At 38.7% G+C, this 13,148-nt stretch overlaps 1 protein-coding gene across 18 annotated transcripts in view; it reads left to right on the top strand.

Annotated features, from left to right (window-relative positions):
* CHL1 (cell adhesion molecule L1 like) overlaps window positions 1-13,148 on the top strand; it is a 192,325-nt gene that overhangs the window by 161,589 nt on the left and 17,588 nt on the right. For all 18 annotated transcript variants that reach the window (XR_004001317.1, XR_004001318.1, XM_030570018.1 and 15 more), the window contains 5 exons: window positions 1,298-1,520; window positions 5,118-5,233; window positions 5,380-5,584; window positions 5,963-6,085; window positions 7,491-7,670. Coding sequence is in view for 16 of the 18 variants with exons in the window: in XM_030570018.1 (XP_030425878.1) it covers window positions 1,298-1,520; window positions 5,118-5,233; window positions 5,380-5,584; window positions 5,963-6,085; window positions 7,491-7,670 (847 nt within the window). In the remaining 2 variants the exon portion in view is untranslated. The remainder of the gene's footprint in view (window positions 1-1,297; window positions 1,521-5,117; window positions 5,234-5,379; window positions 5,585-5,962; window positions 6,086-7,490; window positions 7,671-13,148) is intronic.

The following is a 13,148-nucleotide window of genomic DNA, read 5'->3' as shown; positions in this document are numbered from 1 at the left end:
AAGATCTCACAAAACTAAGTGATTGAGCAACAAAATGGCAAATGAAATTTCATGTGGATACAACTAAAGTAATGCACATTGGGAAAAATAACCCCAACCCACATACAATATGATGGGGGCTAATTTAGCTACAACAAATCAGGAAAAAGATCTTGGAGTCATCATGGATAGTTCTCTAAAGACATCCATGCAGTGTACAATGGCAGTCAAAAAAAGCAAGCCGGATGTTAGCAATCATTAAAAAGGGGATAGAGATTAAGATAGAGAATATCTTATTGCCCTTATATAAATTCATGGTACCCCCATATCTTTAATACTGCTTACAGATGTGGTCTCCTCATACACTGGCATTAGAAAAGGTTCAGAGAAGGGCAACTAAAATGATTAGGGATTTGGAAGGGGTCCCCTATGAGAAGAGATTAAAGAGGCTAGGATTTTTCAGCTTGGAAAAGAGGAGACTAAGGGGGGGGGATATGATAGAGGTATTTAAAATCATGAGTGGTGTGGAGAAAGTGAATGAGGAAAAGTTATTTACTTGTTCCCATAACATAAGAACTAGGGGCCACCAAATGAAATTAATGGGCAGCTGGTTTAAAACAAATAAAAGGAAGTTCTTCTTCACACAGCGCACAGTCAACCTGTGGAACTCCTTGCCTGAGGAGGTTGTGAAGGCTTGGACTAAAAGAGAACTAGATAAATTGATGGAGGTTAAGTCCATTAATGGCTGTTAGCCAGGATGGGTCAGGAATGGTGTCCTTAGCCTTTGTTTGTCAGAGGGTGGGGATGGACGGCAGAAGAGAGATCACTTGATCATTACCTGTTAGGTTCACTCCCTCTGGGGCACCTGGCATTGGCCACTGTTGGTACTGGTCTGGATGGACCTTTGGTCTGACCCAGTATGGCCATTCTTATGTTCTAATCTAAATTTTAATGACCCTACTTGCTGTGTTACATAAAAATTTGATATACTTTGTGTTTTACTTGTAATGAAGATTACATATATTTATATTACCATAAAACTAAGAAAACTTGCAGCAAAACCTGTTAGTGCATTCTATATGTAGAAAGATATGCTGTAGTAATTAACCTGTTTTAAATCCAGCTGTTGTTCCCCCGTACTGTTCTAAAAATTATAACACTTTTCCTACAGCCGTATTAAAAATAACATGACAGGGAAGGTAATTTTTTTCTCTCAAAATATTCTAGTGTATGGCTTCAAAATTATTCTCCACTTAATCTGTCATTTTATGATTATGGCAACAAAGGCAGATGAGTATCTCTTTAACTTTCTTTGTAGCCATTGAAACCCATGGAGCAAAATGGACCAGGACTGGAGTACAAAGTCAGCTGGCGACAGCAGGGAGTCGAGACAGACTGGAACGAAGAAACCGTGAAAAAACATTCCTTGACATTGAGGAATACGCCTACCTTTGTGCCTTATGATATCAAAGTCCAAGCTGTAAACAATTTTGGATCTGGTCCTGAACCAAATGTTACCACTGGATATTCAGGAGAGGATAGTAAGTAACTGAAATATTTTTGTAAAAAATATATGGTGCAGATGATTCTTACATTGCAATATAAATGGATAACAGTTCACAATTAAAAATGCTTAAATGTCACTCACTAGTGATCAGCATGTTGGAATACTAAAAGAAACAGAAGTATTATGTGCCAGTTTCCTTATTATGAATTTTAGCTATCAAGAGCTTCATTTTCAAAAAGGTCAGCTATGCTTACAAATAAAAAAATGAGTGTACAATTGCTTGCCTAAACTGGCACCTAATCATGTTTAATGTTAAGCACTTTACTAGCCCCAATGACTTCAGAAGGACTATGAATATGCTTAAAATTAAGTATGTGCTTATGTACTTTGCTGGACTGGGGCCTAACCCATTCTCCTCAAACTACATGGAGTAAAATACTCTACAGGTAGATGCACAAATTCAGTTTGTGGGCATTTGAGAATTAAAACAGAGCATACAGACCATTCAGCTTTTGCATGCCTCTTCAGTACACCCCTCTAGTGTAGAGTATCCAAAGGCTGCAAGAAAGAGGATGGCTATGGCTCCTTGACACAGTTTACAGAATGGGCCAGCCACACTGAGGAAAACAGGTGGCACTATCTTTAAGGATCCCCCCCTAAACATTGAGGAATGTGACAACACTAGTGTTTCCAAGTAATGTCGCAGCCCTGCATGTGCAGTCGACACCTCAGTATATTTTACATTCCATATTTTGAGTACATTTTTGTCCATGATACCAACACACCTAATCCTTTCTGCATCATGCAAGAAACAAGAGTACTTTCTCATGAAATGACCTTCACAATCACCCCTTTCAAACTGGATCTATTTGTCCTGCTTCTAATATGTACAGTTTGCAGCCACACATATATTCCACTCAGTATTTTTGCTTTTTATGGAAACTACTCTCACAATTGCAAGAAACAGAGTCCCTGATTTTTAAAAGGGTCCCAAACCAGTCTTTAATTTTGCAAGTGCAACGTTGATCTTTCAAATAACTGAGGATCCAGTTTTGTTCCTGTCATAATTGGAGGCCAGTTCTCAAAGTCAGGTGCATCATTGACAACAAGGTTCTTTCCAATGTCTGTATTGTGTCTTTCTTCTTAAATGACTGCCTTGATACAAGCAACCAGCATTTGTGCTACAAACATCTGTTCATAGATTTGAAGCCCCTAAGGGACTGTTATGATGTTTGCCCCAGTTTCCCACATAAGCTTATTTGATACTTTTTTTGTAATATCAGCATCAGCCTGTGATACCAACAATCTGCCTGTACCTGCCAATCCCTCACACCACAGTGCTCTTCAGTAATCATGTTCCTCCAGTGAACACTAATGCAAAAATGACAGCACTAGTGCTGGGTCAAAGCTGGTGGAGTTAATACAAACATGCTTCTGGCTACTGTAAGACTGTGGAAGTCCCTGCTACAATATCTAGACTATTAGACAATAGCCCTTCCAATTCCCCCTGACACTATATCCTAATTTTTTCTCCCCTCTGTTGTTTATAGAATCAATGTATAAAAGACATTGGGAGGATTTATATTCCCCAGCTGCAATGATGAAAAGCCAAGATTTCCTTCAGTAGGCAACCCAGTTAAGCAAGAGCAGCAAAAAATCTTTTTAGGATTTAGGGATTTAAATCAATGAGGGAGTAAACACCAATGTAGCCAGCTAGCATAGGGAGCCAAGATTCCCTGATACAAATGACAAATGCCCAATGCATTAGTCATTAGCAGCAGGGCCTGATGACTGCTGGCAAGCAAAAGTTAGAAGTGTCTACAAATGTACATGTTTCAGATTTTGCAGCTTAATCTTATTATGTAAAGTCAGGCAGTTTTCATCCCATGTCTGAAACCTTCAAGTTGTTTTCCTAACAGCAAAATGGATGGACAGCTTGAATGGCCTACAAAAAGGCCTGCAAGAGATTAGCCAACTGAGACAACTGTTTACTTTATCACTTATTCAAATGGATAAACAAACAAAATCCTTCTTTAATCCATCATGCTGTGCACTAGCCACTGCTGAACTGAGTATCAGAGGGATAGCCATGTTAGTCTGGATCTGTAAAAGCAGCAAAGAATCCTGTGGCACCTTATAGACTAACAGACGTTTTGGAGCATGAGCTTTCGTGGGTGAATACCCACTTTCTCAGATGCATGTAATGGAAATTTCCAGGGGCAGGTATATATATGCTAGCAAGCAAGCTAGAGATAATGAGGTCAGTTCAATCAGGGAGGATGAGGCCCTGTTCTAGCAGTTGAGGTGTGAAAACCAAGAGAGGAGAAACTGGTTCTGTAATTGGCAAGCCATTCACAGTCTTTGTTCAATCCTGAGCTGATGGTGTCAAATTTGCAGATGAACTGAAGCTCAGCAGTTATTATACAAATAAACTAACCCTCAATTAAGTTTTGTTTACGGATTCCGCTGAATGACCTGTTCTAAGTAGATGAGTTATTAATGTTTGGAAAATAGCTCTTTTACATGGCCAGCGATTTTTGTCATATTTCATTTTTCTGATAGCTTAATTTAAACTGACACTGTAAACACTTACTACTGGGAGTCTCAATGAGACTGTTTGTGGTAGTAAGCAATAACCATCTCCTACTTTCTGGTAGTGAGTGTGGGGGTAGGGACATGTGGTTTTTCATGGTCACAATATTAACACTGGATAACATATCATCTGGTAGATAGTGACAGTAAATGAAAGGGAGATTTCTCTGTGTGTGTTCAGTTTCACTTGCAATGTGCTTTCTATGGACCTGATCCTGTATCCACTGATGTGGCATTGACTCTAGGTCTAGTTATTTCAGGTGCTGGAGTAGATTTCTTGAGGTTCTGTGGTGATTAAAACCCTACCCTTCAACCAGTTGATTTAATTGTAAAAGAAAATTGCTTAAAGAAAGAACTCTAACACCTCATTCAAAAAAACAATCTTAATCACAATTTTTTTTTTTATCCTCACTGATACAGAGGTGATGGCCCCCATTTGGAACTGAACTGGGGAAATCTCCAGACTTAAAAGCATGAGTCTATAACTTGAGGCAGGCTGGGTAGTTGGGGGACACTATGATCTTGCCTACACTTGTCTACCTTTGCTGTGGCGTGTAGGATATTTATACCTACACAGCACAGTGAAAGGAAGGCTACATCCACACTGCCTGCAATGTGTAGCTAGACGTGACTATGAAAGACACCAACATGGGGGAGGCAGTGAGGAAAGACTCTGGGGAGCTGCCAAAGACTTTTTCCTCTGCCAGAGACTTTCACTGTGGCAGGGAAAGATTTCAGCACTTCCTGCAGCTGGAGACTTTCTCTGTTGTGGGGAAAGGCTCTGACAACAGGGAGGCCATGGGACACAACACTGCTAAAAATAGCAATGTAGAAATCAGAGGCACTGCTTTGGCATGTAGAGACCCAGATTTCAGGCATGTCGGGCTCTCTACCATACTCATCATCTGTGCTGCTATTTGTACTCATGCTAGCTGGGCATGCAGTGTCTGTACTTTATATGCCACCATAAGTGTAGAGCTACTCTTTGAAAATAAATCCTAGAGAGTATTCTTAGTATGTTACACCTACGTATTTATAGTTCCAGATGCTGCTCCTTCAAGTGTAATGGTGGAAGTGATGAATAGTACACTAGTTAAAGCGATCTGGTCTGGCATTCCAAGAGACCGCGTTCATGGACACTTAAAAGGATATAAGGTTATCATCATTTATTCTTTAAACAATCCAATGTCTTTTCATGCTGTGTTAGGTGAATCCTGTTTAAGTTTAAAGTAATTGCTGTTGGGGGGAATGGAACTCCCCATGGAACTTGATCTGTTACAGAATTACCCTTCTCAATACAGGTCATTTGGTGGAAAACAAGGAGTTTGCTGGATGGAAAACAACATCGCCCAGACAAACACTTCCTAATATTTACAGGAGACAGAAACTATGGCATGATTCCTGGTCTAGAGCCATTTAGTGAATTTCACTTAACCGTTTTGGCTTTCAATGCAAAAGGAGCTGGTCCTGAAAGCTCTCCAACCATATTCCAAACTCCAGAAGGAGGTAAGAAAAATTAAAATATGGGGATGGAAGAAATTAAACAAACATCTTCCTTGAAACCAGACCAATTAATTCCACTAAGAACTCTGTGTGACTCTAAATTATTATGCTGGCATAAAAAAAGCATGTAATACAATTATCCAACAGAAGGGGTCCAAGTCTATGCAGTAAATGGGAGTTAACAAGGCTGAGGACTCTCAAAAGGTGTTTAGCAAGCATCTTGCTTATCAGATCCTAAGCATCTAACATATGTTGACTGAGAATGGAGAATTGTATATATTGGATGAAGTTATACGCCATACTAACAGGAATGTATGGAGACTGAGCTGCTAAAATATGACCTACATTCAGTGAAACTAAGCTAATTCCTATGTTTTCCAGTCCCTGAACAGCCACATTTTCTAAGAATACTAAACTTTGATAAGGATTCTGTCACTTTGTCATGGGGTCTTCCCAGAAAACCAAATGGCTTCCTTACTGGCTACACTTTGCAATATCAGATAAGTAAGTACATGTTCTACATTGATGTAGACTTTTAGCAAATAGATCATATTTAAATCAAACATTATTTTAATATAAAGTTATTTAAAATAGACCGTAACTTAAAACTAATCCTTTTAAAATTTAAGTAACATTTTGTTCAGCACAGAAAAAATGTTCCAGAATTACAGATGTTAGTTTAGCCTACTGGGTCAGGCCAATTCCATTTTCCAGGGAAAAAGGATTTCAGCATATTTTTTTCCCATCTAGATAAGCTCAAAGTGCAATCATGATACATTCAGATTCTCAGACTAATCAAATCATGTAATAAATGTTTTCAAATTCACAGACAGTTAACCCAATAGTTAAATAGTGCAGAGAAAATGTATAGATGTTTTTAGAAATGCACCTGACTTTTTAAAGAAGAAATAATTTGTGGTGATAATGCATGAGTCATGTGCATAGGCTTAGAATCTTTAAACACACATAACTGGTACAGCTGGGCAAATAATGCAAACTCTTTTTTTGGTGAATATTTATTCAGATTTTTTAATGATTTCACTTCAGCAAATGCTCTCCTCCTGTTTGTAAAAACCCTTCATTTAGAGTCAGAGTAATTACTGCTGAGTCATGTGATCAAGTGGGTCCAGTGATGTGTAACCAGGATATCAAAGAAATAGAAATGTTTCTTTGGGGTCAGAAGAAGCTAAGGAGATAGAACAGATATGGTCCTGAAGCAGCCAAGCTCAGGGAGGAAAGTTTATGTTGAATTATTGATTATGAGTTACCAGTACAGCCAAACACTGGGGGTAAGTTTGGATATTAATTCAGTGTATTCTGCTGAGGATGGAGTGAGCATACAACACACGTCGCCAAAGAATGTGTTTGTTGTGAGCTTTTTGCTCAGCACCGATCCTTACTAAGGCAACTGCACTCTTACTTTTGTAGTACTTTTATAGGGGTTGGATGCTCTCCATTTTTGGAGAGGGCCAACTATGGGTGTTCAAAAGGCCATTCCTTATATAGCAGCCAGCTACAATACTTCCTGCAAGCACCCCATAAACTTGCATCATGGCTGCAGGCCTACCAAAGTTTAAGGACTTAGGTAATATGCATTTAGGGTTCTAGACAAACATTTTGCATAGCTCTAAAAGTCAGGCCTTTCTCTTTTTTCAGTAACTAAACCTCTAGAATCATAGAGCCTTTTCAACTATCATAATACCCAATCATTTAGCTGATTGATTTAGACATGGTAAATCCCATTTGAAGACTCACTAATGTATCAGGGTAGTAAGATACACATTTATTTAAAGTGCCCTCCTTCCTACTTACTGTAAACTGCATCTTTTCCATCAGATTTCTTGACACATTCGCATTTTGGTAACATTTAGCTGCCATGCCTGACTGAACTCTATTGTTTCTCTTTCAGTAAATGAGACAGATGAGATTGGAGCACTGAATGATGTCAATATTACAAACCCTTCGACTTTCAGCTGGAGGTTTTCAAATCTGAGCTCCAGCACCAAGTATAAATTCTATGTGAGGGCCTGTACTATAAAAGGCTGTGGGAAACCAATCACAGAAGAAGGACTAACAATAACAGAAGGCAGTAAGTTAATGGGGGTATAATTTAATGATGAGTTTTAATGATAATGGAAAATCCATTGAAAATATTCCAGCTTTGACATTTTCCTCTCTAATTAGAGGAAATTGTTTGCTTTTAAATTTGCTTTGCCTTAGCACAATCAATGAACTTCTAAATGTAGGAACCCAGGTACTCTAAAAACAAAAAAAAAGTTTAGCCATTCCATGTCACTAAACAGCAGTTTCAACCAGCCAATCATCTTAGCTGATTTTTACCAAAACTAGCAGCTTGCATTTAGTAACCACTAACAGGAAGTTGGAGAACAACAAAAATCTGTTTTCAATAATATTATATGGCCGTATTCTGCCCTTAAATGGACATTTTGGATTCTGAGAAATATTAATGGAAGCCATGTGTTGTCATTTGAGGGCAGAATTTGGAAATCCCGTAAATGAAGATTAACATAAGGCTAACAGTAGTGCACTTGCTCCATAAATAGCATTATTTCCCCATGAACTAACCCAGTGAAATACTTTTGTAGTCTGCTTGCTGTCGTCCTCATAGACTCACAGACTTTGAGGTCAGAAGGGACCATTATGATCATCTAGTCTGACCTCCTGCACAATGCAAGCCACAGAATCTCACCCATCCACTTCTATAACAAACCCCTAACCTATGTCTGAGTTATTGAAGTCCTCAAATTGTGGTTTGAAGACCTCAAGCTGCAGAGAATCCTCCAGCAAGTGACCCATGCCCCATGCAAGAAAATTAAAAGAAACAAGCCAGACTGTCTCATCCAACTGAAATAAAATCCACTGTGCTCGGCAACTCTGAAAGTTCTACTGTACCAATAAACAAGTTCCTAGATATTAATCAACAATGATTGTTTTTGACATACCACAGCAAAGGACGAAGAGAATGTGATAAACAGAAATGGCCTGGCGTCATGATTTTTAACACTGATGACATATTGTAACCATGTAACTTAATATCTTAGCTGACTTGCACCCTGCATAGTCTTTTCAGGTGCTGAAGCCAAAGCACAGTTCCTGGCAAAAAATGATCCAGTCCACAGTAGTGGTTAAGACCCCATCTGTGAAACAGAGACACCCCGTCTCCTTTTGTCTTCTTCCACATAAATTTAATCCTTAATGTCCTTAATGAATGTTTATGCATAAAGACCTGGTTGCGCATGTGATACCTCTCAGAATCCTTCCTAATCTATGCATGGATCTAAAGACACATTTTCCACTTTTGCATCCCATACAGAATGTCAAAGATTGCCTTCCCAATGATGAAATCAGCAGCTCACTTAATTACATCTCTCTCACACTCACACACTCTCTCTCTCACACACACACACACTTGTCCTTGGACTTCAGAAAATCTCCAGTCATACTTGCAATCTGTGAGAAATTATTTCCATGAATCAACCTACCCAGACCAGAGTGCCGCATCCAAATTTGGGTCCAGGATTCCATATCTAATTAATTCCACACATAAACATATTCCCTTGCTCATGAAATCATTCAGGAAAGTTCTTAGGATATCGGCAGATACCAAGGTGCAAAATATTCTATTATTCTCCCTTTGTAGTTCATGTGGACTCCCATCATCAAAACTGCTTGAATGATAATGCTGCCCTCCCAGACCCAATACCTGATAGGTAAGGTTTTCTATCACAGACCAGTACCTATTTCATTTAAGTGAGCAGACTCACCCTAGCCTGGGTTATTCTGCCACATTCTTTCCCTCAGGTAACTGGCTGTGGTTATATACTATACTAATCAGAAGGCTGAATTGATGCCTTTTCACTGACCTAAGTCAAGCCCACCATACATGCATATGTCCTCCAAAACCACTGTACTGTGCAGCTATTTTAGGGCAATGCAGAATCTGGCACTATATTAATAAAGGGCCTCTATTTCCAGCATCCTTTTTGTGCCCCGTTTATTATGCTGTTAAGGGAAGTGTGACGTTTTTGTTGCTAGATGAGATTAATGGCTAAATTGAAAAAGATAACTTTAGAAATCAGATTAAAATGGGTTAGACTTTTGTTTTTGACAACAAAGTGTGTGTGTGTGTGTGTGTGTGTGTGTGTGTGTGTGTATATATATATATATATATATATAATTTTATTTTAATTTGAGCCCAGAAAAATACAGTGCTACTTCATTAGGCATTTATTCTTGTATTCTTTTGCTGAGATCAGGAGTTCTCCATTTGGTCATTTAGGATGTTGTTGTTAATTTGCACAACCTTGTGTAACATGCTAGGTTTTAAAAGGATCTTTGTTGGTAACGCTGTCAGTAACATATGGCTAAGAAACATGATAAATAGAAATTTTGACATTTAATTTTCCCCATGTTTTCCTTCTTTTCTTTCAAAAGATTTTGTTGGCAATAGCAGCAAGGGATTCTACTAAAAGTCAGAGCAGCAGATTGCACATCAAATAGAACAGCATAATCTCTGTAAATTCTAAGGGTCCTATTCTGCTGTTACTTTTGTGCCCTATTCCACAAATTTTCCAAGTAATTTAAATGAGAGCCACCTAACAGTACCAATGTCCATCCTTAGCTACAGCTCTGCAGCTTACACTGAAATCCCAGAGGAATTTTATGCAATTATCTGATGGCTAAATTGGTCCAGACTCATTTAAAGTATGCAAAATCTATGCCCTTTGGCTGAGAAACATGTTTCTGTTACGTTCTCATTTTTTTGAGGTTAGGTATGGAGGGCATGCAAAATACAAAGAGGGTGATAAAATGTGTAACTATCTCAATTAAACAAGTTACGCAGTCTCTCAAAAATGGAGTGTTTTCAAAAGTCAAGGCATATCAGTTAAAGTTGCCCAGATTTAAAGTGGCAGATTGAAAGTGTGGTTCTACTGTGGAATGAGACTCCATAAAATAACATCACAGTCTCCGGTTTTATTTTGTCTCTGTGATTCCCATATTCAATGTGCTCCATTTTCAAAGAAAAAAGATGCACCTCTCTTATCTATTTTAGGGCTTCTATAGCTCCCATTACTCTACCATACCCAGCTGTCACAGGCTACATTGTGGGCTTTGTAAAATACACTGTCCCAGAGAAATACAGATATCTGGGTGGGTTGTGGATACGTATTCAGTCATGTTTGGCTCCTGGCATATTTGACCTGACTTTATAATAGCTGTATTAAAGTAAGTACTCATTTGTTTTCCATTATATCTGAAAACCATTGAATTTATGCATTTTAATCTCAGGGGAGTAGGTTGTGCAGGTTGTCCTGTAAGGAATGGCAGGTCCCCAATGTTTCTTCATTCCATGGTGAACTTCTGCATCACAGCACACAGGGAAGTGGGAAAAGAATAGGCTGGGCTGGGGAAGGAAAATCTTCTGTGTTATCCTTCAGTGGGCTAGAGCTTTCTGTAGTCATTGCATGTCCTGGTGTGGAGAGAATTCCCCATCAGCCCAGAGCCTTCTTGAGTCAGAAGGAGCCATTTCTTGATAGTTGCTTTAAAATGTGGTTCTCCTCTGCAATGTGTGTGTCTAGGGTCAAATCCAGTACTATTAACCAATGGTCTATAAGGAGCAGGCCCCAAATGTAACCGCCCATTCATACCCTGCATGTCACTACCCTAACAGCAATGGCACTAAGAACTAAATCCAGTATGTAATATACAGTCAATAGAGGGGAAGATTTCTTAAATCAGCATTCTAACTGAAATGAATATTTAGTGGCAAAACCCAGCTGAGATACAACAAGTGGTTGTACAGGTGGTTGATAAAACACTGTGCAGAACTTGAGCCTACTGAATTGCATGGAAATGTCATGGGGAACCACAGGGAACACTCCACTTGCACAAAAGCTCAGATTAAGGCCTTTCATGACTAGAAAAAGATGACTCATAGTTGCACTTGAAATTAATCATAGAATATCATGGTTGGAAAGGACCTCAGGAGGTCATCTAGTCCAACGCCCTGCTCAAAGCAGGACCCACCTCAACTAAATCATCCCAGCCATTTGTCAAGCCTGATCTTAAAAACCTCTTAGGAAGGAGATTCTACCACCTCCCTTGATAACCCATTCCAGTGCTTCTCCTAGTGAATTTTTTTCCCTAATATCCAACCTAAACCTCCCCCACTGCAACTTGAGACCATTACTCCTTGTTCTGTAATCTGCCATCACTAAGAACAGTCTAGGTCTATCCTCTTTCGAAACACTTTCAGGTAGCTGAAAGTGGCTATCAAATCCCCCCTCATTCTTCTCTTTTGCAGACTAAACAATCCCAGTTCCCTCAGCCTCTCCTCATAAGTCATGTGCTCCAGCCCCTTAATCATCTTTGTTGCCCTCTGCTAGACTCTTTCCAATTTTTCCACATCCTTCTTGTTGTGCGGGGCTCAGATCTGGACACAGTACTCCAGATGAGGCCTCACCAATGTCGAATAGAGGGGAATGATCACGTTCCTCAATCTGCTGGCAATTCCCCTACTTATATAGCCCAAAATTCTGTTAGCCTTCTTGGCAACAAGGGCACACTGTTGACTCATATCCAGCTTCCCATCCACTGTAACCCCTAGGTCCTTTTCTACAGAAATCCTTTTCCCAATGCTTTTGGGTTGCCATGGGTTCTCGAGTTTCTTTTTCAGTCACCTAGAGAAATGATTCAATCAGTCATCATAGAGTTAGAGAGTTTTTTTGAGGGGAGGGGCAGGAGGGAGGTTAGATGTAAAACAGGGATCATTTTGATCTGAGAATTTTTACTAATGGTGAAAATTACTGCCGCTCTGTAACATTTGCATTACATTGCAGAATAAATTTTTAAAAAAGTAAAGTTTCAAAGTTGAATTATATTTTCAGTTTGATGTTAAAATGAATGATTGGAGATTAGCAAATTGTGATTTAGGATCAGCAGTTTTTTCTCTGCTGTGATAATTGTGAATTTAGATATAGACTTTATAGATTTAATATTGTTTAGCTTTTAGCTTTTTTTTTGTATTTTAGTGAGAGTTGATTAAATATTATGGGCTTATCTCAGGCTTAACTCCATGAAAGAATGTGGCTGTCTCTTTTTAGAAAATGATCATTATTTCTGCCTTTTTTATTCATGTAGCATTTCTTAAACTGCCCCAAAAACATTGACAGAAGAAAACCTGATGATCAATATTGCTATACGTGTAATTAGCAACCTGAAATGATATGTAACATAACACTAATATATATTTTAAAAGGAAAGAAAATCTTACAAAAATAGAACTAAATCCCCCTCTGATATCCTGGCATCTGACTCAACAATCTTTGTTGCCAATTTTTATACTATCCAGAGCTACCAGTGATTTGCAGTATTGACAAGATACAGAATTATGTATGTTACAATGATTACTGTATACAAAAATCCAAATGTTGATGAAAAATCCATGCACATGAAACAGTAACTATTGCTATAATTTTCAAAGGAGCCTAAGGAAATTACATGTTCCAATCTCATTATAATTCAGTGACAACTGGGCACCTACTTC

This window comes from Gopherus evgoodei, chromosome 7 (genome assembly GCF_007399415.2).
Source record: "Gopherus evgoodei ecotype Sinaloan lineage chromosome 7, rGopEvg1_v1.p, whole genome shotgun sequence".
NCBI lineage: Eukaryota > Metazoa > Chordata > Testudines > Testudinidae > Gopherus > Gopherus evgoodei.
Note: the sequence above shows the minus strand (reverse complement) of the source record. Positions and strands in the feature narration are given on the sequence as shown.